Source organism: Acomys russatus, chromosome 10 (genome assembly GCF_903995435.1).
Source record: "Acomys russatus chromosome 10, mAcoRus1.1, whole genome shotgun sequence".
NCBI lineage: Eukaryota > Metazoa > Chordata > Mammalia > Rodentia > Muridae > Acomys > Acomys russatus.
Window position 1 is genome coordinate 7,190,720 of NC_067146.1, and position 27,788 is coordinate 7,218,507.

General features: G+C 42.3%; 1 protein-coding gene across 1 annotated transcript in view; it reads right to left on the minus strand.

Annotated features, from left to right (window-relative positions):
- Positions 1-769: 769 nt before the first annotated feature.
- Nup205 (nucleoporin 205) overlaps positions 770-27,788 on the minus strand; it is a 60,797-nt gene continuing 33,778 nt past the window's right edge. The window contains exons 17-37 of the mRNA XM_051152464.1: positions 27,590-27,704; positions 24,482-24,631; positions 23,391-23,462; positions 22,910-23,067; positions 22,316-22,396; positions 21,502-21,693; positions 20,473-20,740; positions 20,282-20,380; positions 17,201-17,349; positions 16,117-16,308; positions 15,208-15,329; positions 13,814-13,952; positions 11,302-11,428; positions 8,953-9,029; positions 6,532-6,660; positions 6,224-6,350; positions 4,028-4,194; positions 3,221-3,344; positions 2,672-2,800; positions 2,006-2,064; positions 770-1,130 (exon numbers count right to left, since the gene is read on the minus strand). Of these exons, the coding sequence (XP_051008421.1) occupies positions 978-1,130; positions 2,006-2,064; positions 2,672-2,800; positions 3,221-3,344; positions 4,028-4,194; positions 6,224-6,350; positions 6,532-6,660; positions 8,953-9,029; positions 11,302-11,428; positions 13,814-13,952; positions 15,208-15,329; positions 16,117-16,308; positions 17,201-17,349; positions 20,282-20,380; positions 20,473-20,740; positions 21,502-21,693; positions 22,316-22,396; positions 22,910-23,067; positions 23,391-23,462; positions 24,482-24,631; positions 27,590-27,704 (2,829 nt within the window). The 3' untranslated portion in view covers positions 770-977. The remainder of the gene's footprint in view (positions 1,131-2,005; positions 2,065-2,671; positions 2,801-3,220; positions 3,345-4,027; positions 4,195-6,223; positions 6,351-6,531; positions 6,661-8,952; positions 9,030-11,301; positions 11,429-13,813; positions 13,953-15,207; positions 15,330-16,116; positions 16,309-17,200; positions 17,350-20,281; positions 20,381-20,472; positions 20,741-21,501; positions 21,694-22,315; positions 22,397-22,909; positions 23,068-23,390; positions 23,463-24,481; positions 24,632-27,589; positions 27,705-27,788) is intronic.

The following is a 27,788-nucleotide window of genomic DNA, read 5'->3' on the forward strand; positions in this document are numbered from 1 at the left end:
TGAGGTCCTGGGCTTGTCCCAGGATCACAGAGGACAAGAGAGGGCCAGTGCAGCAGCAGGCAGGAGACTTACACTTTGGATCACTCACCTCCCCAAGATTGTGCCTACTAACAGGATGCTTTCTAGCCAAAGGCTGTTGTTTAGCTGGTGGGCAGCAAGTTACTCTCAAAATATAACAATGACCAAGTCTTTTAATGAAGATGCTTAAAAGCTGACGAAAGTCTGTTGTAAGATTTAAAAAATAAAACCCATCAAGTGTAGCAGCATGGGACTAACGGTAATGCTCTGCGTCCACGTGAGTCAGGCCTCAGCCCTCTCAGCAGCCTGGCTGTACCAGGCGACTGCTGCTGCAGCTGCTGGAAGGGAAGATGCACCTCCACTGATGGACACCGGAAGGCACTGATTATGTAAGCTTTTCATCAGTGGTAATCAATCACAGTAAGGAGAATATAAGCGGATGACTCATTTGAGAACTGTCACGATCCTTTCAAGGTAACAAAGACGCCGCTGCCCTGCCATTTGAAATGCAGGAGAGAGGCAAGGCTAACTGTAGGAGACAGCTTGACTTTTTGGAGCCATTTGTTCTCACAGCAGGAGCAAGGCTGTAGTTTTACTACCCAAGCTATGCTAGAGTACCTGAGCATCGCAAAGGAATGAAGGACCCTGGCTGATGGCTGAAACAAACTGCTCTAACTATGCACTAGAATCACTCCAGGGGAACCCACGAGCACTAAAACGTTTTTTAAGAGTCTCAATAACTTCAAAAGACTGACATACATTTGCTTTATTTTTTAAAAAGTATTTTACTGTTCACAGGTGAGGGTGAGATGAGGCAGAGGTTTACAGAAAAGACGTCCATATATAAAGAAAGAAATAGCAAAATATCTTTTGGTCATAATTTAGAAATAACATCATCTATAAAAAGGAGATGGTTTTCCTCAGTTCCTCTCTTCTACAGAAGAGTGTAAGCGAAGCTCTCAGTTCCTTGATATCCTCAGTAGGCCACGAATACGTCTGACAAGAGCCTGTATGAAACTGTAGCGGGATCTAACTTTTGAATATAACCCTTCGATGTCCAGAAGTTTCTTCTGTAGGGATTCTCCAAAAGCGCTGATGGCATCAGCCTGAAGCTGGAGGGAACAGATTGCCTTTCGTTACCGCACTGCTTTCTTAGGCATTTCACTCTGTCTCCCCACTTAGAACACCGACACGCTATTCTAACACTGCTTTTCGTACATGAAGTAAGGTGAGAGCATCATTCAGAGGCAGAGCACATGTGGGCTTAAGCCTTGGGCTTAAAACCCAGCACCACCACTACCCACTCCCACATATACTCACAAAAGGCACTTTCCAACGTAATACTGTCAGATTTGTAATGGGGTACCAAATTAATTAAAAATTTACATTTCTACCTCAGAATGTTTTTGTGCTTTTAATTCCTATACAAATGTATAGGAATTAAACGTGGATCTTAAATAGCAACAATTGTTGATGCTGAATATACTGATATACATACAAAAACAGCTCCAAATGACACAGCAAAAGTTGTCAAAGGGCTCAAGAGATGGCTCAGTGGCTACTCTTCCACAGGACCTTGGTTCAAATCCCAGCAAGCACATGGCAACTCAAAGCCATCTGTGATTTCAGTTCCAGGGAACCTGATGCCCTTTTCTTACCTCTGTGGGCACCAGGCACACACATGGTGCACAGACATACACACAAGCAAAACACTCTTAGAGAGAACCAGGGTTCCATTTCCAGCACCCATCTCAGGCAGCTCAGAGCCACCTCTAACTCTAGCTAGATGGCTCTGAAGCTGTCTTCTGATCTACCAGGGTACCAGGCACACACACGGAACACACATATAGACACACTTTCATATACATGTAAATAAAGACTCCTTTTTTAAGTGTCTTTAGAGCATGAAAGAAACGTTTTCTTTCCATTTTATCAACAAATCAGGTTTCCCTTTGAAAGAGAGGGGTATATGAGGACAGAACCTTACCTGGTCTACATCATGCTGGCTCACTCCAGCCATCCCACTTCTGAAGTCCAGATTGGGTTCTGAGGAAAAGGAATCTGGAGTGAGAGGCACAGTAAGGCAGCTCTGCAAGTGTGTCTACTGACAGAGGCCCTGCCTGCAGCGGCACGTGAAGGGCGAGAGATTTAGGGCCTAAAGCTCAGCTCTGAGCACAGGAAGCCGGGGAAGCACATCCCAGCCCAGGATGGGTCTCACATCCTCTAAGAATCTAACTCATGTCATCTGCCTCAGAACCCACCCCAGCACAAGAGCAGTGGCCTATGTCTATTCTGGAAAATTAGCCGTGACATGACTCTGTGGCTGGGGCAAACGTTAACTATAGGGAAATGAAGGACAATCAATAAACAGGATCTGGAATAATTTCCCATGGCAGAAGGCAAAATATAAAAATCAGCTGTGTTTACTATCTGGCTCTCAAGCACTCACTGAGTAATCTGAAACACATAAAATTAAGGCTGCTTGGAATAGCAGGTGCTGTACATCCACAGCCCAGCTCCTCTGCAGGCCTGGGCCAACCTGGGCAATAGCACAAAACCTTGCTGCGAAAAACAGACGACACATAAAGAATGAGGCAGCTGGGACTAAAATGTACACACACTTCCAGCTCATTTGTTTTTGAGAACAGCTCACCTTGTAGCCTTCTGCTTTTAAATGAAGTCCTAGAGGCAAACACTGAATCTTGGGAATCCGTTGGAGTGCAATTTAACAGGTAATACTCCAGGTGGCGCCAAAGGATAAACAGGCAGGTCTCTACGATAACTGAGTCCAGATTAAAGAAGAATCTCATCACCTATTTTTCACAAACCAGAATGGGAGGAGAAAAGGAAGAGTGTGTGCTGGATTCTGCACCATGAACTTGCTCTAAGAGTCAGGGATGAAGTTCCACGTGCTTCAGAAACAGCCTCAGTGTGAGCTATGGGAGGTGAGGCCCACAGGACACTGTGGACTGGTCACTTGCCCAGACAGAAAGCATCTGCGTATTTTAAAGTACTCCTGGCTACTCTAGAAGGTAAGAATAAGAATAATATAGAAATACAGCAGGTATATACTGGGCAAGAAGACAGGCTACAGGACAATGACTGTGCCCCTTGCCGTACGGTTCTAGCTGAATAATGAGGACTTAAGTAGGTGCTGCCGCGTTTTGGGTGTGCATGCAGGGCTGCGTCTGCGGAAGGATACAGGAACACAGGGACAGCAGCTTGGCACGGTTATTGATCAGCTTCACCAGCCGACGTCTCGCTAAGACACACTTCTGTGCAGTAGAGATTTTATCAACGCCAGCAGGCATCACAGACTGGCACAACTAAGGAAAAGAAAGAAGGAGAAATTTTAACAACTTAAAATAATTTACTATGAACAGGTCCTTATAGTTAAGAACTGTGAAAACACTCAAATGTATGTATACTGCCTGGCAGACAAAAGTTCATTAGTCTAAAAATGGGCATCAAAGAAGCAGTCAATTCCCACGTGAATGTTCACCTGCTGCCTCTGACAGTCTGCTCGACAGACACTTCCAACCCACATGTGGCCCACCAGCCCTCAATGCTCTACTAGACTAAGACAACCAGCCTTTTCAAGCAGTAGGTGAAAAGCTGGCATGATTTGTCACGTATCTCTGGAGAGAGTGGCGTGGTGGATGTGTCAGAGATAAAGTGATCAAGACTGACTTGCCATCCCGTCTGTTTGGAAACTTCTCCAAAACAAGAAGATGCTGAAGACACAGAGACAACTGCCCGAGGTCTACTGCGAGCTCCATTTCGCTGCAGCTTCTCAAGAGATTCCTGGGAGCTCTTTCCCTGGGCAGCGCCTCCCGTTTTCTTGAGAGGAGCTATTACTGGCCTCACCAGGTACATGCAAGGAAGCCCACTGCAGACCTTCACCAGCACTAAGCGTATCTTCCTTCCCCCCAGCCCACACCCAGAACATCGGCCCCTGTTGGGGCAACAGTGACTTTTCAAGCCTCTCGGCCCATTACAAGGTTCATACCTCTTTTATCTCATCTGGGGGAAGCTGCTCTACGTTCTGCAGCTTGTTGACGCTGCGTCGGTGACTGTCATAATAGCTAAAGAAGTCACTGGCGCTCTGTTTCAGCAGGTAGACAATAATGCCCAAGCCAGGCAGGCGCCAATACGGAACGACTGGAACCTGGGTATCTAACAGGTAATAGAAATAGTGTTGTACTCAGATGCATTTTCTAGGATTTGCTTTAAAAGGAGAACATGAATGCAGTCCTCCACTACCACAAATGACGCAGCTAAGCTTCCTCTATCTGCGGAAATTGGAGGGGTCAGCACAGCCAGAGTGCAATGGATGAGGCTCACCCTGGGAAAACCACCTTTTGTGAATTTTAAGCCAGCTGTAAAAATTAAAGATGTTCTATAATTTAGGTCATATTAATTAATTACAACCCAAGATTACAAAACACCACTGTTGAGGCTGGAGAGATGGCTTAGTGGTTAAGAGCACTGACAACTTTTCCAGAGAAAGCTCCCACACATGGCTAACAATTGCCTTCTATAACTCAGTTCCGGAAGATCTGACACCCTCTCCTGGGCTCCAAAGGCACTGTACACAAAAGGTGCAGACAAAGTTGCATGCAGGCAAAACAACTTGCACATGAGATAAAAATCAATCTCAAGCAAGCGGCTAAATGCTGCTATAGTTAGGTGCATACACAGAGCTGCAGCCCTTGAGAAATACGGCTGGTGGGCACCCTTTAGGAAGTGAAGATTTATGAAAATTACACCCCCAGCCATACTTACTTTTTAAGTGTTTCTTTTATGTGTCTGAGTGCTTTGTCTCCATGCATGTATGTGCACCACATCCACGCCTACAGATGGTGTGAGCCACTGTGTTGGTGCTGTGAACTGAACCTGGGTCCTACTCAACAACAGTTAAGTGTTCTTATCTGCTGAGCCCCCTCTCTAGTCCTATAAACCATATATACTTACAGGAATTCTTTATGCAGAGTCAAACAATTCTCACCTCACCCATTAGTCCCAGTCTCATGCTTTTACTTCTAATTTGCATTGTTCTGGCTGCTGACATTCTCTCCAAGAAATATTTAAAAAATAATCTAGAGCTCATTTTAACCTGTCTCACTTTAGAAACTTCCTCTGGGAGCAAAACAAAGCAACTTGCCTTTTACTTGGCTACCTTCCAGTGAGAGTACATAGGAACAGCGCGTTTAGGAATAGTCTGGGCTATAAATTTAGTTTAAGAATAACCTGGCTACATAGGGAAACGCTGTCTAAAAGAACAGAAATAAAGCTGGGTGTGGTGGCGCACGCCTTTAATCCCAGCACTCAGGAGGCAGAGGCAGATGGATCGCTGTGAGTGTGAGGCCAGCCTGGTCTACAAAGGGACTCCAGGACTGCCAAGACTACACAGAGAAACCTTGTCTTGGAGAAGAAGAAGAAGAAAAAAAAAGGGAATAGAAATGAGAAAGTCACTGGTAGGTGACTTTCAATCAAAGGCAGTCTCTGGACAGGCTTCCTACTCACTCTATACCCAAACTGGACTAGAAAAAGGACTTTCCCATCACGTTGGTAAGGGCACACAGATTAGGATTCTCCCATGGTAATTACTTTATGCAGAGGTGTCCTTCCTTGCAGCAAAATTGGAAAACTACTTGGAAATCAGCACATAACCAGTATTCCACAGCTTCATCTCCGTGTCTTCCAGGAGGGCAAACTGGACCAACCCACAATCCTGACCTTCTGGACTAACCCTGAAGACAGCACAGATGAAGTCAGCCTGCCTAGCTCCTCACGCTTTACTGCCGGGTGCAGAAGTTCAGAGCACTAATGCACAGCCCACTTTAGACACTGATTCACATGAACTGACTCAGCATCCAAAGTTAACTTGCTGTGCGTTCCTGCTTCTCACCCGGCTGGCTTTCCCTTCGGTCCTAGAAACTTCCTTTGAGGTCCCTGGGGTTATTTAAACTATACGCCCCCACATGGCTCTTCTAGATAGATTCAGCTTCAGAAATCCAGAGACTTAGCTTAATCTCTTGTGCTTCCAGTCTCACACACAGATCTGACAATAGTACCTCCCACATTTTCTTTAAAAGGTCATTTAAAAAATCCGTGGTTAATAATTCATCAAGAACACAAGATGCAGACGTGCATCCTCTCCCAACAGTGCTGTTCCTCACACACAAACAATGCCCGGGCTCACCTTGCCGTGGTCCATCTCTGTTAAGGCTCTCTGAAAGACTGGGGGTGAAGAGACACGTGGCATTCTGGAAGGTGGGGGAACTGTGTAGCATGAGTGACTGGCAATATTCCATTACATTGGCACAAATCTACAATGGAAGAAAAGGAGTAGCTAAAATGTTAGGGTAAAAATTCCCCGAAGTCACAGAAATCTAGACTGTAAAAGAAAAAAGTCATAAATCAATTTGTGAAATTATACACAACTGCTATTTTTGTCAAAATTTCTAAAACCATAAAAACTTCAGGCACACAACTCTCACCCCCACTTACCTGCTGCATGGCCAGCTCAATTTCATCTCTCTTGCTCACCCTATCTCCTTCCACATTACCATCTTGAAATTTAAACTGCCGCAGTCTATCGGAGCCACCAAAGCGACTTAGTAGGCCTAAGCACTGGCGCTAAGGAAAAAAAGACACACTGTTCACTTTGGGCTGAAGGTGCTTGACACTGGGACCTCATTTTTCTTGAGGGGGAGCGGGAGTCACTGGGGAAGAGGATCAGTCTCGAAAGCACCTGATCATCTACTTCCTACTGAGACAATGAAGCTAAGCTTGCTAAAACTCAGCTTTTGGCAAAGAAAGAAAATACTAATTTTTTTTTCCATAAAGAATCCCCAATATGCCGGTCACAGTGGCGTACATCTGTAATCCCAGCCCTCGGGAGGCAGAGGCAGGCGGATTGCTGTGAGTTCAAGGCCAGCCTGGTCTACAAAGCGAGTCCAGGACAGCAAAGGCTACACAGAGAAACCCTGTCTCGAAAAACCAAAAATAAAAAATAAAAAAGGATCCCAATATAACCTAAATGTTTATGAAGAAAATGTATGTCCTATATAAAAATATTTAAGAGTCCTTTATAAAACAGTTACAAAATGAAATTCAAGTTAATAAACAAACGAAAGGTACAATGAGAAGGCAACTACAAGATTGTCAGTAACAAATCCTGTTCTGTCTACCAGGACTCAAACTTAAAGGGTAATTCCCGTTTCCCAGGACTCCCTGGAAGGGTTGGGAATTTAGAGGAAGCCTTGGCAGATAAGATGCAGATGTTAGGGCCTGTGGGATGGCTCCTCAGCAAGTAAGGGCCAAGCTTGACAATCTGGACTTGAGCCCTGAGGCCTATATGTAGGAGAGAACAGACTCCTTAAGTTATCCTCTGGCCTCCACGTGTACACAATGGTATCATGTGTGCACACAAACATACACAATAAAGTAATAATTTAAAAAAATAATGTGCCAGGCATGGTGGTGCAGGCCTTTAATCCCAGCACTCGGGAGGCAGAGGCAGGTGGACTGCTGTGAGTTTGAGGCCAGCCTGGTCTAGAAAGTGAGTTCAGGACAGCCAAGGCTACACAGAGAAATCCTGTCTTGAACACCCCCGCCCCCGCTGCAAAAAAAGTAAATACTTTCCCCAACATTTGCTGCTTTTACAGATAAAATAGACATGCTCTAATATTCCCAGAGGCCACCCAAAAGATCGTGTCCTCTCTTTCGATAGAAAAAAGAATACAAGAGGAAAATTCTGGTGAGTTTTGGTGGTGAATGTAAGTCCTTCTGAAAAGTTATTTGACAATATAATGTCAAAACATACCATGTGCAACGCACTTGAACCAAACTATACCATATATGTAACTAAATCCAAAATTTAAAACAAGTACGTGAATCGACATTCATTTTCCCATCATCCATGCGGGGCTAGGCTTTCCAATCTACTGCCCTGTGCATGCTAGGAGAGCGCTCCTCTACTGAGCCCTGACACTGTTCTTTTAAGAAAGGTAACTGGTTAAGAAAATTGTTGTACTAAAACAAAAGAATGTCAATCCTTACACGTGTTCACACACACACACACACACACACACACACACACACACACACACACACACACACACACACAACACACACTAAAGCTAGTACAATCAGACAAGAGTAGACAGTAAGTCAAAGCAGGCCAGCAGACTCTTAGGAAGCCTTTGATAAACCACTACATTTAAGTGTGCTAAAAGAAAATTATACACACGGAGAATTTAGGAATAAACTAGTAATAATATATAAAAACCAATTTTAAAAAAGGCAAAGCACTTAGTAGGCAAAGGCAGGAAGACCAAAAGCTCAAGGCCAGACTGGCTATGTGAAAGCCTGCCTCAGGAAAGCCAAGAGAGAGCAAGGGGCCAAGGGTTGGGTAGAGAGAGTTGCCAACTGTAAGGGGGAAAGTGCTGCATAAAAAGTAACAGCAGCCAGGTGATAGTACACACCTACAGCTCCAGCATGCTGGAACCAGAGGAATGAGGAGTGCTGTAAGTTCGAGGCCAGCCTAGTCTACACAGTCTCAGGTTAGCCAGGGGTATAAAGCTATACTCTTCTCAAAAAGCAAACAAACAACAATAGTGAAGTTAACAGCTGTTCATGGCATAGTCACAACAACGAAACATTAGGCATTAAGATAAAAGCCCTGTGAAACAGCTGTGTTAACACTTTAGGAGTGTGTGCTAAAAAAGAACTGTAGCAGATGAGCAGGAATAAAGACACGAAATCTTCACCTGCAATAGGTAGCCAGAGGGTGATTCCAGGAAAATCAAGCAGTCTCAACAATGCACATCACCAGTCATCAGAGAGCCGATGGCACAGATGAAAGGGGCTGCTCTAGTCTAGGGGGCAGCACCTTAAAACCGCTATTTGCAGAAATAAGCCAGTTACCTGAAATCTTCCAATGTGTCCCTGTAGCTCCATTAGGGACCCTTCATTCACATCAACATCAAGTTCACTCAGCATGCCTATAAAATGTGGAATACATATAAATGTAGTAGTTGTAGTGCTTCTGGCATTTTCCATCCTTTACATGCATGAGCATGAAATTTTTGAGAAATAGGATCTTCCAAAGACCATAAGTATCTTTTATATTTGCAACACTAGTACAAGGGCATTCACACACAACTATAATCTAGGTGGGCACTTTCAAAGCTAGTGTTAAAAGTTTAAGAAACTAGAGAAATGGCTCAGCGGTTAAGAGAACTGGCTGCTTTTCCAGAGGAACAGGGTTCATGTCCCAGCACCCACACGGTGGCTTACAACCATCTGTAGCTCCAGTCCGGGGGAATCTGAACCCCTCTTCTGGCCTCCTTAACTGCCAGGCATGCCAGGGGTGCAGAGACATTCATGGAGGTAAAACACCTGTTTACATATGCATAAGATTAAACCTCAAAAGTTTACTTACAACCATAAAAGTTAAAACTTTCTAAAATCAGAAATCAAGTACTTCATAGTAACTAATAGAGCTTAGACTTATAAGTGAACTTTGACCCTCTTCTCTCTAACAAAGAAGAGGAGGAAGAAAGAGGAGAAGGAACAACTAACTTGTGCCATAAACACTAAGGAACAGAGATGACAGAGAGGAAGGAGAATGAGTGCAGGGACAGGCACTGTGTGTCAGCTCCCCCAGAAGCAGCATGGAGGAAGAGGATAAACTCACAGAGCCCTAGTCCACGAGCAGCATGCGAGGAGTTAAGGCCTTGCAACACCTGCACTGCACTGTGGGACGTGGTAGAGCCAAGCAAGGAGGGTGGAATGCTCTGGAGTCATTCTGTGCAGCATGGACTAATTTGGAAACTTTGACACTCCACTGAGAAGACAGACCCCAAGTGTCCCCGGAAGCAGCAAGGCTCCAAGTTCTCTGATAGGAACTACAGCCAGCTTTATCAACTCTCCAGCTCAGAGGGCTCAATACAGAGACATCCACAGGAGGCAACGTGTCAGAGACAGTGGACCAGGGGTTATTACCTCATAGACATAGAGGTAATGTGTTTAGGATCAGGAGCCATGTTGCCCGGGACTCTGTAACTGGTCTATGCTTCAGTTCCCTCACCTGTATATATAACACAAATAGTTCGGCCTCCTGAGATTCATGCATATTCACATCAATTAACATGTTGGGGGAAGAAGAGCTGGGCCTGGCACAGGAACATGCATTATCACTGGTATTGAACATGCTGAGGTGAAGGAAGCCACAGCCAGCTGTGCTACCACTTAAGATCAGTGGCAGCACCAAAATAACTTTGAACATGAAGGGAGCCAGTGAATGCATGCTTTCCTTGAGAGAGGAGGCCTGCAGCGCAGATTTAAAGTGCCAAAAGATAAACCAGAGGAAAACTCTTGAGGGTCATGGAAAAAGACTGGAAGACTGAGTAGGAATACTACAAACAACCTACAGGTGGAGCAGGGATTATAAAAGGACTCATTGATTCAGTTTTACATCTGGGCGACGACTTTAGAATTTACACATAGTACAGAAATTATACTGAAGAAAAAGAGGTGACAAAAAGTTCATTATTTCCTAAACACTTTTCTTAATCGTGGTAACCTTTGAAGAACTATTATTTCTTTATACTCTTAGAGTATTTCTAGAGTTCAGTAATTCTTATTTTTATTCAATAAGCTTTTAATCTATTAACTCATGTAAAATTCTTCTAAACTATCATGTTGAAAGGTAATGTTCTTGGCCTGGAGAGGTGGCTCAGAGGTTAAGGGCACTGACTGCTCCTCCAGAGCTCCTGAGTTCAATTCCCAGCAACCACATGGTAGCTCACAACCATCTATAGTGAGATCTGATGCCCTCTTCTGGCCTGCAGGTGTACATGGAGCCAGAGTACTGTGTACATAATAAAAAATAAATAATAAATCTTAAAAAAAAAATAAGATAAAAAAGAAAGGTAATGTTCTCATATATAACCTTTATATGCTGCTACCCTCAATTCATAAAGTGCAATGTTTAAAAATAAAAAAATAAATAAAAAAAATAAAGTGCAATGTTTGAAAAGCTATTCACCAAATACAGGTAATAAGAGTCTCACGTTTGCTAATTATCTCCTTGAACTTTTTGAATCCTCTGAGTATATGGTTTATGTAAGCTTATCACTTCAATAAAGGCAGCTAAGTATCACCAGTACCAATTTCAGATCAGTCACATGTCAACTGTAAAGTAATAAAACCCACTCAATAAGCCTGTGCCAGTCTGTAAAGAATAAGCTGCACTCAGCACCATCAACTTACCAGGAAGTGCTGCTTTGCTTATGATTCCCGTCAGCAGGGCTAGCTCCTGCAAAGAGCCGGCACTGACATCCTGACAGCGCAGAATCGCTTGGATGGTATCAGAATGCGAGATGAGAAACTGCAGCACCTGAGCAGCCCAAGACATGGAGGAGGAAGACAAGAAACCTGCATTACACATGTACAAACCATTTTCTTAGCCAATAACCACATGCAAAGAAGAACCAGAGAAGCAGCTGCTTTCCGAACTTACAGCTTATTTCCTCTCAAAGCAGAAGTCTACCCTCACCTCAACACAACGCTGAACTACTTCAGAGTTTGCATATTAACATACAGAGTGGTGTCGTAGGTGACCATGACTTGGAAACACTGTGTGAAAACACCTATTTTATTTCTTTTGCTACTTATTTACAAGGAGTCAAGAGAATTTTATATGAATGGATATAAAAAGTAATTCAAGAGGCCATTGTATGTACGCCTGACTTGGGAAGCATGGCTCGCTCAGTCCTACAAAAGCGTTGTCACAGTCCCCTTCTGATGTGGTAAGAACAAAGGTGACAGAAAGGCTTCCCTCCAAACTCCTGTCTCGGTTTGGTGTTCTACGGACCCACAGGGAGGGCTCTCAGCACTTTCACAGGGGAACACCCTCAGCACCACAAGAGCACAGGCTGAGCCCAAGCAAGCTAACGCAGGACTACTAAGGAAGTGCACTCAGTTTATTTTTGTGACTATCCGTATCTTTTTAAAAATCTTTTTGTTGTTGTTTCAAGACAGGGTTTCTCTGTGTAGCCTCGGCTATCCTAGACTTGCTTTGTAGAGCAAGGTAGCCTCAAACTCTGCCTCCTGGAGTGCGGGGATTAAGGCATGTGCCACCACGCCCAGCTTCACTTTGTTTTTGTAAGGTGTTGTATTAGTGTGTATTAAATATACTAACAGATCTTATTATGACACACTTGCTGGTTTTCTTTCTTTGGTCCTCTCTTTTGGAGTTGTTCTAGGATCAAACCCATGCTAAAGGAAGCACTCTCCCCAAATCCCAGCCCCATTCTTTCTTGAAGAAACCCATCCAGTGACTCTAACACAGCCCACAGAAAACTGGTAATAGCAAGCCAGTGTGTAGAAGTGATAGAGTGCTTGCACAGCATTCCTGAGGCACTAAGTCAATTCCCAGCACTGGCGGGGATTGGAAGGTGGGAGTGTGTGCGGGTAAGAATGGAGTTGGGGAGGCCTACTTAACCTAGTAAAGAAGAAACGAAGAAACCCCCTCGTTTAAAGAACTAGTTCAAAATCCACTCTGAGAATGAAGGAGGATGTCCCTTACACTACTGCAGTATAAATAAGGTATCACATAAGAAACCACTGCTTTATCTGCTGAGACAGCTGAGTGTCATGTAGGAAAAACACAAAATGACCAGAAACCAAAGCGTCTCAAGACAGTTGAAGATTACAGATCATGATGAAAAGAAAATGAAAAGCATCATCATCATCATCTCTCATGCTTAAAGAAAACATTTTAATTCACTATTCAAATTATCTTGTGCCATCAAAAAAAATCACCTAAAAAAATAGTCTTTTATAGTTTTTATTTTTGGAAACAGGTTCTCATATAGTCCAAGAAAGGCCTTGAGCTAGCCACACAGCCACGGAAGACCTTAAACTCTTGATACTCCTGCCTCTACCTCCTAAGTGCCTGGATAACAGACATGCCTAATTTTGGGGTTTTCTTTTGATTTTTCGAGACAGAGTTACACTACACAGGCCAGGCTGACCTCTGACTTATGATCCAGTTGCCTCAGGCTCCCCAGTATTGGAATTACAAGTATGCGCCACCACACTAGGCCTGTCTTTTGTATTTTCCAAAGGCCTTGTGCTGATGTGAATAGCCCCCAAGGCTCATGTTTGAATACTTAGTCCGCAGCTGGTGGAGCTGTTTGGAAAGGGTTAAGAGGTGTGGTGACATTGGAGGAGGTATGTAACTGGGGGGTAGGCGTTGAAGGCTTGAAATGACACACACCATTCCCAGTGCGCGCTCTCTGCCTCCTACAAGCTGTGAGCTCCCAGCTGTTCCTGCTGCCATGCCTTTGCTCTGCCATCATGGACTCTAACTCCCTGAAACTGTAAGCCCAATTAAACATTGTCTTTTTTAAGTTGCCTTGCCCGTGGTCATGGTGTTTGCCATAGCAATAGAAAAGTAACTGACATGGGCCTATATAACCTCTCTAAACCCCTGGCTAAAATATGTCTTAAGTGTCAGTTTATTCCTATCAAAGTAACTGCCTGCTTTTCTACAGGAACAAATTTCAGTCTCTTGCTTTCCATCTCAGGGTTCTATAAGTAGCTTCAATGTTCCATTAACTGGCCAGTGTAGTCACAAGGCAGCACAAGGGGCTGGGGTCTATACTCTAACAGCAGGATGGACATGACCTCACTATGGACATGAGCTCTCTAACTACAGGATCCTGCCCCTCTAAGCGCGTTCTGCACTACCGACTCAGGCACACAGCATCCCTCTTACCTGCCCGGCTGCCTGCAAGTGCTGGGCCATACTTGACGTGAGGATGACCTGGCACAGCTGAAGGGCTGGAAGGAGAATCTGGCGGTACCGTCCCACGGGTGTTGGGATGAACACTGGGGGGTCTCTCAGACCAAACATGCTTGATTTGTTTCAATTAGCCAAGGAGAGAACAACACTGCATTTAAATATGGTCTTAACAATTGGATGTCATTTATGTGCTGAACTATAAACACTACTGTATTTTAATTTTTAGACAAAATAAACAGATGCAGAATGCAAAACTAAGAGGCTTCATACAGACAAGTAACTCTATGCCAGCATTTCTAAAGTATTTAACTCAATTCTCTAGCACAGAGAAAATAGTAACATTCGTGTTTAAAATCTGTAATGCTGTATCAAAATAATCCCTTCCCTTCTCATGAGGCAGCAAAGTTCTGAGGTGAGCCTGAAAGAACTCAGATATCAATTGGCAGTGGAGTTTAAACAGTAACTAACCCACCTTGTGTATTTGTTACTGCTAGGAAGATGCACCTGCCTGATAATGCTGCCATTCTGTAGACTGAGGCAGGGAGGGGGAGGGGATCAGGGCCCGTGGGAAGGCTCAGCTGGTCAAGCACTGTCTTACCTTGCAACCCTGACAACCCTATCTCAATCTGGATCCACAATGGAAAGAGAGACTCGACTCCCCAAAGTTGTTCTCACACCTTCACACTCACTGTAGTGCCTCCAAGCTACTCACACCCCAAATAAATGAAATGAAACTAAGAAAACAAAAAAAGGAGTGTTCTGTATCCAAATTGAATTGACATCTACTGAAATACTTGAAACTTGAAAATAATTTCATTTGAATCCTTCAAATTAGTAAGCAGTGGGTAAAACACTAAAACTAGAAACAAACAAACAAACAAAAAAACCAACTCTGAGATTCTATTCAAATTGTTAGGAACAGAAATATTAGCAAATTAATTCTTTTTCTTCCCCTTGATTTTGTTTCTTATACAATCCAGGCTATCCTTGAACTCACAGCCTCCTCCCTCAGTCTCTCAGGTGCTGGGCTTAAAGCAGGTGTGCACTACCACACCTACCAACAAGGTTTGACTGTACTAGTATATTTAAAAAGACGCCTACCTAAAACAAGCATCTACGGAGCTCATATACAATAGTAAGGCTGGCAAGGGAACAGTGACTAACAGAATTCTTATCCATTTGTCTCTCGTACTGAGCCACCATTAGGCCCCACCCACTTTTATTCTCTGGCTAAGTTCCTTTGACTAGTAAATGACAGGGGCAGGCAACACTCCCCAGCCCTCAGGAAAATTATCTTTGGGATTTTCATTTTCTCTTAGCAATCCTTTACTAGGAGGTTAAGCAAACTGGTTCAAATGGACACTTACCCATGAGGGTCCATCTCTGGGCGCATATCATAGACTTGGCATTGTGCTAGCCTCACAATCACCCCTGATCTTAGGAGTTCTAATGCACCCTGCTGTAACTTAGCCACTCTTGTGAGAAATGCCTACAAGGATACAAAAGGGAAAGTATCAGTGCTGAAATCATGTTCAAGAACCTCACATGAAAACAAGACACTCATTGTATATTCCTTATTAATCACTAGTGAGGGGAAATCCTGAGCTGTCTGCAAGGACACATTATACCTCCTTCCTCTTAAGATTTTTATGAGACCTCAAGGGGGTGGGTGGGTGTGTGTGTGTGTGTGTGTGTGTGTGTGTGTGTGTGTGTGTGTGGTCCCTGAATACTGTACATTATTATTATTGTGACTAATTCAGTTGAAATACAGTTTCTGTCCGCAGGTCAGGTGGGTTTGCTGGGCTCATGTCTAGTGTGTCTAACAGCTGGCGCCATGCTTAGTGTACGTGAGGTACTTAGTAAACAGCTATGTGTGAATGGAGGAAGACTCTAAAGTTTCCACTATCATGACATTATGCAAGAAATTCAGCCTGGGCAACTGCAACAGATCTGGAGGGAAGGAAATGACAAAACAGACAAAGTTTAAGGTGCGGCTGCTTCCATCCCATGAGCCCTGGCCAGCATGCCACCTTAGCAGCGTCCCAAGCGAGCAGGCAGGCAGCAAGACATTACCCTCTAGCCTTCTCAGAACTGTCCCAGCCTATCTTCACTCAGAAGATGTATTTCTAGCACAAGTCCCCAAATGGAAAACAATGACAGCTAATACAACAGAAATACTCAGGGAGCACCAGTGGCCTTGCAGTGAGCACAGCTGCCTTCTTATACACATCTGCAAGACCACAAGACCTGCTGACCCAATGTCCATAAAGCCTTACCATTTTGGATTCATAGGTATAAAGGGCTTTTAGGAGAGGAGGCTGTGGAGTCAGTAAGCTCTGTAGAGTACGGTCATCTTCCACCAAGCTATCCACAAGGACCTTCAAATAGCCACTGTTAGACAGGTACAAGAGCCACTGCTGCTGCTTGTCCACAGAGACAATCCGATCCAGGAGCGCCAGGGCCAGCATCTAAAGGAAGAAGAAATCAGTCGGTACTTCAACATGTGGATGGTGACCAAAGCACCAACAGCCACAGCCTTTACTGGGAGGACTTACGACTTTTCCTTATGAGAATGCATATAATAAAAAAATTTGAGGAGTTGGAAACTGTATGTATCTAGAATCTCAATTTCTTTTTAAAAAAGATTTATTTATTTATTATTTATACAGTATTCTGTCTGCATGTGAGCCAGCATGCCAGAAGAGGGCACCAGATCTCATTAGAGATGGTTGTGAGCCACCATGTGGTTGCTGGGAATTGAACTCAGGACCTCTGGAAGAGCAGTCAGTGCTCTTAACCTCTGAGCCATCTCTCCAGCCCATCAATTTCTTAATATAAAGAAAATCTTCAGTGTCAAGTGTTAATTCTGAAGCAAAATCTACATGAAAAATAATAGTATTTGTATTTTACACAAACCCAGAAACTACTTGTTAGAGAGGAGGAAAAACTAATTTTTTGAAAATGTACATGTGGGTCAACCAGGATGCCACAATGCTTTACTGACAGGAAAGTGTAAGCCCTGCTCCATGAGCATCACACAAAGGACAAACACTCAGTGAAGGAGTAACCGTCCCGCAGTGGACAGACCAACCATCTATGGAGCAGGATTCCTACTGTATTGTCCTACCATAACCCTCAAACCTAGCAAAGTTAACTTTAACGGAAAACTCTGAGTTAAGATTCTACACAATTAAACAAAATACAGAGTAATAAGACAAAAGCTACAAATCATAGCAGATGAGCAAACTCATTATAATATAGAAAATAATACATACGCCATACAGTATAAAAGTAGATTCAGTATACACCCTCACAAATGCACAGTACTTATTCAGCAGCAATCCTAACAGCTGATCTTACCCTTCCAATTTCATGACCGTCGCAGGCATCCCGACAGACCACTTCCATGAGAGCGGCGCCGTAGCTCTCGATGATAGCCATGTTTTCTCGCTGTAATTTACTAAACACGTCTTCAGGGGCTGTCAGCCTTTCCCACATGGTTTTCTTAGCTACAAGGATTAGAATAGAAAAGAAGTCCAATAAAAAGCAGTTTCATTACTAATTATCTCATATCCAACAATGACAGAAATCCATTACTGCATGTATACAAAAGACCAGATCAATGAGTCCAGGCAAATGCACTTTAAGAGTATGCGTCGTCGCACACGTACACTAATAACACTCACAATGTATCATTCTTTCAGAAGTTAAAATTAGTTATGGATTCCAAGAGAACTGGCAATTAATTTACTCTTATATTTTACTACCATCTTTGAAGCTTTGGCTAAGAAGAAACAGATACAATATAGACAAAAAGTTCCCTCAAAAAGATAAAATGAGAAAGTTTTAACTTTGTCTTTTTTTTTTTTTTTTTTTCTTTCAGAGCTGAGGACCGAACCCAGGGCCTTGTGGAGAGCTCTACCACTGAGCTAAGTCCCCAACCCCTAAAATGAGAAAGTTTTAATCTGAGGGTTTGTTTTAGTTAAGATATTTATTAAAGTTTAAAATCTCATCACTTAAAACTTAAAAATATTATGCAGTGTGTGAACATATATTTCATTGAGTCACGCAAACCTTACAAAACTTATAATCAAATAAAGCAAGTTTTTCTTCAAAGCAATTTCATGATTTTCCTAACGCTGTAGCAGTGTCTGATCTGAAATCTTCTTTTTGTTGGGGAAGGGAGGTCATTTTTTGTTTTCGTTGTTTTTCCAGGCAGGGTTTCTCTGTGTAACAGGCCTGAATGTCCTGAAACTTGCTTTGTAGATAAGGCTGGCCTCCAACTCAGAGAGATCTGCGCACCTCAGGCTCCAGAGCACTGGGATTAAAGACCTGTGCCAGCATGCACAGCATTGAACCATCTTAAGCAGGCACACATCACACACTTGTGGTCATAGCACAAGACTAAGTCTGCAACCAGCCTGGGCTATACAGAGATCCAATATAGGGAGAAATAAACTGTCATCTTGATGACTACTCTAAGTGTGTCATAGACTTCCATCTAGTGGTTAAATAATACTTGACACTTTGACTAAAAGAATGTGAAAAATATTTAAGAGAAAACTATGAGAGTTGGTGGGAGTGAGTCATCATCGTCATTATTTACTATTATTATTATTATTATTATTATCATCATCATCATCATTATCATCAACTTTATTAAAAAGCTTGATTGCTCTAAAGATTCTTTTTCCCCCCTGAGAGGAGACAGGGTCTCTTTGTGTTAGCCTTGGCTGTCCTGGAGTCACTTTGTAGACCAAGCTGGCCTTGAACTCACAGAGATCCTCCTGCCTCTGTCTCCTGAGTGCTGGGATTAAAGGCGTACACCAGCTGCTCCAAAGATTTTTTAATTATATTTCTTCTTGACCTTAAAAATATTTCCCACAGGGGCTGTACAGGTGGCTCAGTGGTTAAGAGCACAGGCTACTCTTCAGAGGCCCTGAGTTGATTCCTACTTTAACCATACATAACATCATTTCCAAGGGATATGACGCCTTCTTCTGGTCTCAGACACATTGTACACAGACACACATCCAGGCAAAACCTCCAAATGCATAAAATAAAGAAAATAAATATACACACACATCAAGCAGCTCTATACACCTACCACTGTTATCTTCTGAAGCACTAAGCACTGAATGGTAATCACCACAGAGACAGTGTAAGAGAAGGCACGCTCAAAACACAGACATTCACAAGGAAAGCACAGACAAGGCCCATCGTGAGACAATGCCACTGACACGTTCTTACCAGAGTTTAGCTTAAATACTTATTACTAAAAATAAAAGGCAAAACATTTTTAATTGAAACAAAACTAACAATGAAAATATCCATTACGAAGGTAATTTAAACATACAGTTTGGCTAAGAAGGATCAGATACAATACAGACAAAAATCTTTCTCAAAAAAAGAAAATTAGTAAATTCCATGTGAATCTTCTAAATGTTCCGTAAATACAACCAGTAAAGCAGTAATTTTGTTTGAAAGTAATTTCATGCTTAGTCCTGTAGAGCAGGATTTCAGAAATGTGCCACTGTGTTCAGCTCAGTATTTTAAGTATGTCTTCCTTTTACATTTATATGTGTTTGTGTATGGGTGTGTTCAGGTGTCCATGAAGGCCAGGAGAGATTGGATCCCTCAGAGCTCACATGGGCACTAGAATCTTAACTCCCATCCTCTGTAAAAATCAGCAAGTGTTCTTAACTGCTGAGCCATCTTACCTAACCCTGATTTCCTTTAAATGAAGAAGTCCTACCTTGACTTTATCCAAACCACCTTCACACACTGGTATAAAATACATATACACTACAGATGAACATTTGCACTGGTAAGACAATTTTTAGATGGCCATTAAAACAACCTATTAAAATAAAGCTGCATACTGTTTCGCTACCACAAATCTCCTTAAAAAGTAGATATACATGAGATTTTTTTATGCAGCATTTTTGTGATAGTAAAGTATTAGAATTTTTAAGCTTATGAATAAGAAAACTGTTTAAATGTTATATCCTTACTCCAGAACAACAGCCACTTTGTAGCACACCGGTAGATGCGTACTGTGGTGTAAGAAGAGGCAGCATCCAATTCTACAGATGCTAAGTACACTGCAGTTCAACTATATAAACTAAACACCTATCCTCAGCTTTACAGCAATCTAATTGTAGCTGTGCTGAGGCAAAAGATGGAGAAATGATTGAGAGTTCTGAAGGTATCTTTTTTGTTTGTTTGTTTTTGTTTTGTCTTGTTTTTTGAGACATGGTTTCTCTGTGTAACAAAGCCCTGGCTGTCCTGGGCTCGCATTGTAGACCAGGCTAGCCTTGAAGTCACAAAGATCGCCTGCCTGTGCTTTCTGCAGGCTGGGATTAAAGGTGTGCGCCACCACGCCCAGCTGAAGTTACCATCTTTAAAAACAGAAAAGACTAGAAATCAGTTTAACTTTACCGGCTTCTAATGTGTCTGGCTCATCTGGTCTCTGGGCAATCTGTAAGTAGTAAAGCAGAGAGCCGTACAGGTGAGTCCTTACACGCTGGAAGCCACCACCTGAAGACAAAGACATGCAGTCAAGTGACACCTTCCTTCTCGATCAAAGTTAGAACAAAGCCACAATGTTTAGAAAACATAGATGGAAAAACCTGTTTTCAAAATAAAGTCTAATAGTTTCTTCAATATGATGTGAAGCGAAGAATCTCCAATAGAAGCAAACCCCAGTGGCCGGCGCTCTGCTGCTGGAGGCGAGGTGAGAGAACCGTCCAGCATGAAAGCATAATGGGCTTCTCCGGGGCCTGAGACTAGCGGCGGCTTCTGCTCTGTGCGGACGGCCTGGCTCAGGTGAGCGGTCAGGGTGAACACTGCGCCAGCAACCACGGGCATTAGCTCCTGTGCTGCTTCATCGTCCAGTACCTTAAAGTACACAGGGGCATCAGAGTGAGATCCAGCTCGCCTGAAACTGTTAACAAGTCTCACTGCATAAGGCTCTTCAACTTCCTTAAGGATGTTAAGAACTGCCTGGCAGTAGTGGCGCACGCCTTTAATCCTAGCACTTTAGGAGGCAGAGGCAAGCAGACCTCTGTGAGAGAGCCTGGTCTACAAAATGAGTCCAGGACAGCCAAGGCTACACAGTGAAACCCTGTCTCCAACTACCACCCGCCCCTCAAAAAAAGAATTGTAAGACCTAAGGCAGGTGGTGCTGACACACACTTTTAATCTCAGCACTCAAAAGGCAGAGGCAGGTAGATCCCTGTGAGTTCAAGACCAGTCTGGTCTAGAGAGTCAATTCTGGAACCGCCAAAGCCACAGGTGTAACCTAACTAGCTCTTATCAGAATGTCATGCAGATGTTTTTTGCTGTGAAATACACATGCATGGCATCCCATGAAAGCTTGTTTTTATTTACCACTAGGATACTCAGTAGTTCTGAGACAGGAGCTACCTATGTCTATTTTCACAAAACTAACTGGATGACTCTGAAACATTCTAGCTCATAGCTCTTACTGTACGGAATAAATCTTTCTCAAGGAAACTTTTCACATCAGTATTATAAACTCTACTTTGCTTCTGATCTAAAATGAAAAAAAAAAAAAAGGATAGCATATTTGCTTAAAGGCAAATGTATATACCTAAGCCATATATTCACACATTAAAGTAACTTAGGAAGAAAATCACCTTATCATGCACATCTTGTAAAATGTCACGAATAATCAGCTGTCGATCTTCGGCCTGAATGAGCTCCTGAGGACAAGCTGTCAGTATGATTTCTACCAGCTGCCTCCAGGACTCTAGCGCATGCCACTTTGCATGAAGACACTGCAGCAACTTGTTTCTTCCTACAACATACTGAAGAATAGTGCTGATTTCCTAAAGCCATAAATATTGAGACAGGTTAATACTCAGGGCAATAATACGTATTTTATTAAACAATTTCCCATTTTTAACAGTCAGCTATTCAGGATCCAGGCATGGTGGTGCACACCTTTAATCCCAGCACTTTAGGAGGCAGAGGCAGAGGCAAGCAGATCTCTGCGAGTTTGAGGCCAGCCTGGTCTACAAAGCAGTCCAGGACAGCCAAGGCTACACAGAGAAACTCTTATCTCAAAAACCAAAAACAAACAAACAAACAAACAAACAAAACAAAATAGTCAGCTATTCAGAAAACACTTAAATTACATTTATTTATTGTATTGTGTAACTTTTTAAAATACCCAAAAAATTATGAACCCACAAAACATTCTATGACAGTTTAATTTAATTTAATGTGTGTGCATCATAGGAAATGCATAGGGATCAGCAGGCAACTTCCATGAGTCATTTCTTGTGGTTCTGAAGATCAAACTCAAGTTGTCTGGCTTGACAGCACTGAGCCATCTCCTTAGCCCTCCATGAACACTTAATAAACAAGTACTTTATCAATTGAATATGCCTTTTAAGCAAGCAACTTTAGTACAAACAGCTGAAAGCGTCAGACTACCGCAGAGCTTACCTCCATCAGCAGGGGCCTCTGTCCTATGGCTGCCATACCCTGAAGAGCATTGACTTCAGCTACAAGAACCCTATGAAGAAGCTAAGTAATTAGTGAAAAAGAGAAAAACAGTATCATCAGATGCTGGTAGAATAATACATAGCAATTACCACAACTCACCCTACTGGAACAGTCCCGGTATCTCTGCACACAATGTAATAATCGCATAGTCCAGTTTGTACCCACAAACATTGGCCACCCCTCTCCCTATGGGCTCAGGGGCAGTAACTGAATGCCAGGTGCCTTAAGATCCTAATTTTGCTGAGAATGTTAACATTTACCTGGTGGAGAACTAAACAGTGAAAAACATTCCATAGTCCTAACTGGGTAGGAAATTTTCTAAAGGAAGTTGATGGGAAAGCTTTTTAAAGAAAGTAGGGAGTATTTATTGAGTTTTATTTCTTCGATGTAGACAAAACAGCCCAATAAGCTAGTAACATATATATACACACATACATATGTATGTTACTGAACACATACACACACACAGTTTCATTTTTCTGACAGCTACACATATAAACCACTGTTACTGCAGGCTCTTTAAGTAGCCCTCACCTTGACATTGCAGATCGTCTGCCCCTGTAAATTCTTGTGCTCACAGTTGGCAATGACTTGCTCAATCTGAGCACGGTCAAAAAAATCCAGCTGCAAAGGCTCAGGAATCTCCTGACTGAAGTCAATAGAGTCAAGAATACTCAGAATTTTTCGACGTACTAGAAACAAGAAGTAAATAAGCTGTATTTGAGGCATCAAAGAGAAGAATAACCACCTTACTTAGCTCATTAGCACGCTCTGCTCTGAAACCAGAGGCCCTGCTGAAATCTAAAGCTGACTTATTTCTGATACAGCCACTCATTCAGATGTCTCTCTCTCTCTCTCTCTATCTCTTTTGTTTCATAAACCTTTAACGACTGACAATAAATAATCCTTTATGTAGCTTTTCTATGTAAGCACAGAATCTACAGATACCAGTAAGTTACCCTGCCATTTTAAGCAGTGTCATGTCTATAACGTACTACAATTCCAAGGGTGTCACCTTTTGTGGCAGTGTCAAAATGGAGGAACCCAGAGACGGACCTATTCTCATCTTCTATTCCTCCTTCACCATCTGTTGGAGCACCAAGAGCAATAGGTCAGAAAAAGAAAAGCAGTTTTAAAATTACATTTACTTGGAGATGGCAAACATAAAGCACTTTGTTTCTGGGTCAAAGAGCCTTTTGTAAATGGATAATTAAGATGAAAAAATGACAAGGACATACCAGCAGTATTCATCTAACTCTTTCCATCCCGATGCGCCCTATTCATAATGTGGAAGAGGATAATTATAATTTCAAAACTGGCAAGACCTCATCATACTAATGAGATGATTAAAAAGAAGCTTATGTTTAATGTGCATGTGTAACACACACATATTGAAAGGGCTCTGCTGCCTCGGTGTCATAAGCTTCACTATTTTGTATGTGACTATGTTGCAAATGCATTAAGAGGAAAATAAAATGATACCAACAGACAATTTTGGGTTTTGTTTGTTTGCTTTGCATTGCGATTCTTTTGTTTTTTGAAACAGGATCTCTTTACATAGTCCTGGCTTTCCTGGAACTCACTATATAGATCAGTCTGGCCTCAAACTCACAGATCACCTGCCCCTGCCTCCCAAGTGAGTGTATGCCACCATACCCGGCCAAAGGACAATTTTTAATTTTGTGTGGGTTTTTTTTTTTTTTTTGCATATACATTTATATTATTACACTTAAGTAGAGAAACTACATATAGCGAAAACATCAGGGATCATATGAATGTTACATTCAAGGTATTTTGGTTAGTTGCATTTGGCATCCTTGTAGAAAACATCTTTCCTATCTTCGTGAGTCTAAAATTCTGAATGAGAATCAATATCTATTATACCTCATCTCTTCCAACTCAAAACCTCTATTTAGACCTAAAAACACCTTAACCCCTACACAGCTAAGGTTAATTGTAAGACTAAACTTTCTGGTCTTCAAGCTCATCAGAGACTTGAGAAAGAATGAAACTTAGTTGCTTACTTTAAGGATAAACACACTAAGGCTGGGAAGAACTGGTTTTGTTAAACCTCATCCTAAGCCTGAGGCCCTCCTCGGTGCTCACCCGAGTACGGCTTCACTGGCATGTCATCCAGTAAGAGGTGCAGGAGCCTCTGCGTGTGTGAGCGCTGGCGATTCAGGGAGGTCACTCTGAGCTCTATAGAGGCAGTCTTCATAAGCCAGGACATCTGGTTCAGCATAGCGATTTCATACTCTAGAAGTTAAACAGATACAGGTCAAGTCCCATACTTCTAACACAGGCTCAGAAAATTCTATAAATCATTAGCTACTTCCTCATGAAATGGACTCAGTAATTTTGCATCATAGTAACTTCTTATTCAAAACATAAAATCACGAAAAAGACAGGTACCAGGAAAAAGAAGTTATGAAAGATGAAGAGAACAATAACCTTTTTATTAGTGCAGTTGTGGTTCCTGCCTTTAACCCCAGCAGTCAGGTAACAAAGGATGTCTGCGAATTCCCGGCCAGCCAGAGATACACAATGAGACACTGGCTCAAAAGAAAAATGTTTATTACCAGAGTAATATCACAAAGATCTTATAAGTCTGCCACAATTTAATGTCAATGTCACTTTGTATTTTGTTTTAAAAGTAATTTTCAAATATGTAATAATTTATTAAAAAACTTAACTTTTACTCCATAAAATACATACTTAAGCCTGCATTATAAAATTTTATGACATATGATAAGATAGTTGGTAGAGCTCCTGCCTTGGCATATAATTAGGGCTATAAATCACATATATTAAAGAAGTTTAAAAGGGTTGGGGAGACGGCTCTGTGGTTAAGAGATGTTCCCACTTGTGCAGAGGACCACAGTTTAATCCCCAGCAGCCATGACAACGTTCCATGGGATCTGCTGCTCTCTTCCCAGGCTCCTTGCAGGTACATGGTGCATGTAAACACATATATACAAAATCTAAAAATAAATCTTTCAAAAACGTAGTTTTCAAATTCAGTGTTATTGTTTTCAAATAGTCTTGCAGTATGACCAAGACAAGTCTCAAACACAGTCCCCCTGCCTCAGACTCCCAAGTGCTCATCTGGATTACAGGATGCACAACCATTCCTGGCTCAGTATTATTTTGATGCTTGGCAGGTCCTATGTTTTGAAGTGCTAAATGATGACAATATAAACATTAATATTAACAATCTCAGTCTGCCCTGGTTGGTCTTTTTGCCAACTTGACCCAGGCTAGAGTTATTTGAGAAGGAACCTCAATTGAGGACATGCTTCCATAAAATCAGGCTGTAGACAAGCATGTGAGGCATTTTCTTAATTAGAGACTGATGTGGGAGGGCCCAGCCTATTGCTTGTGGTACCACCCCTGGGCTCCTGGTCCTATGTGTGTATAAAAGCAGGTGAGCAAGCCACAGGGAGCCAGACAGTCATCAGCACTCCGTGAGGTTTCTGCTTGGGCTCCTGCTTCCAAACGCATACCTGGGGCTTCTGCCCTGATTTGCCTCAGAAATGGAGTATGATCTGAGACTAATAAGATAAAACAAACCCTTTATTTCCCAAGATATTTTTGGTCATAGTATTTATCACAGCAATAGACACCCTAAGACAGGCCAAGCTAAGTCAATTCTTACAACACATATATCACAAGCTAGACAATGACTATTCTTTTGTAGTAGTTGTGTATAAAAATTTAAAGTTTCTCTAATGTTGTTATATAAACAAAATCTCTTATTTCAAAGCTTTGATGGCATAAGGTAAGTTTCAGGCCTATATTGTGGTGCTGGCTATGGGTCCAGATACTCAGGAGGTTAAGCCAGTGGAAAATGATCTGCGCTCACGTACTCAAGACATCCTTGGTTTGGCCATAACATAAATCTCAAAAGCTGTCAAAAGTTAAGTAAGGGCTATGAAGTGGCCCGCATTTTCGGGTACTTGTACCAAGCCTGACTGCCTGACACTGATCCCTGCGGCCCACATGGTAAAGGGAGAGATCCAACGCTTCAAAGTTGTCTTTCAATCTCTAATGCATGCAGTTATGCAAAACATAATAATAAACAGTAAGTTCTACTATATCTGTAAGAGAGTAACACAAACAAGCATAGGAAAAAGTTTGTAAGTAGTTAATCAAAAAGAAAATAAAGAGCCAGACGTAGTGGTGTGTGTCTTTAACTCCAACACTTAGGCAGAGGCAGGTTGATCTCTGAGCTTGAAGCCACCTGGGCTACAGAACAAGTTAGGACAGCCAGGGCTACACAGAGAAACACTGACAAAAGAAAAGAGAGAGAGGGGCGGGGGGTGGGGGGGGGAGAAAGGAGCAAGCAAGCAAACCAAAAAAATAAATAAATAAATAAAGAGGCTGGGGAGCCTTAGTAGACTAAGGATACACATACATGGTGCACCGATATACATATAGGAAAAACAGACACCGCACAGCTGTTCTCTGGCCTCTGCGTGTGTACTGTGGCATGTGCACACCCTCACATATATGACATCACACACACACACACACACACACACACACACACACACACACACACACACACACTAATTTCAGAGACTCTCCTATTCCTCTAAGACAACTTTTAGAACCAAATCCCCTCATGCAAATTCTGCTTGTGTCATTTTACACTAAAAGTAAAAACAAATTATAAAGGCATCCAAAGTAACAGCAGCAATGTAACAAATGCGATGAGAAAGCCCACAATACCTGCAGCCCTGAAATGTGCATAAACAAAGCCAAGGAATACCAATGTATATGCTGGTTACACAATTTAACCAATTCTAAGCCGTAAACACAAAACCCAAGATGTTCCAGACCCCAATATAAAGTGCCCACACAATACCACTAATGTACAATCTATATCCGACCTCACATGACAGGTTGCAGGCAAAATGAAGGCACACTAAAAACATAGGGCAAAGTTAACTTCAGGCTATCCCTGTAAGGTTTCCATACACAAACGAACTTCATGTTTAGAACTGAGTACAATGCTCAAAACACCTCAAATGTAAGAAATACTGCAAAATCAAAAGGGATTGGAGGGGACATATTGATATATGCCTGTAATCCCAGCAGAGGCAGAGTACCTTCAAGTCCAATCCCAGATCCACAGAAAGATACTATCAATCAAATATTCAAATTCTGAAACAAAGGCTTCTCAACCTGTAATAAAGCAATATGATGTCTTACCTTTGTTTGAGAAAGGTAGGTGTTGCAACTGGGAAAACAAGAAATCCTGGCTGGTTCTCAAGTACCTCAGGGTAGGACCAGATGTATCTGAGCATGCACATAACTGATATATCACCTAATGAAATAAAAGAAAATCAGTTATTTTTGTAGTAGTTAAAATAACAAAATATTCCAGGTGTGGTGGTGCATGCTTGTAATC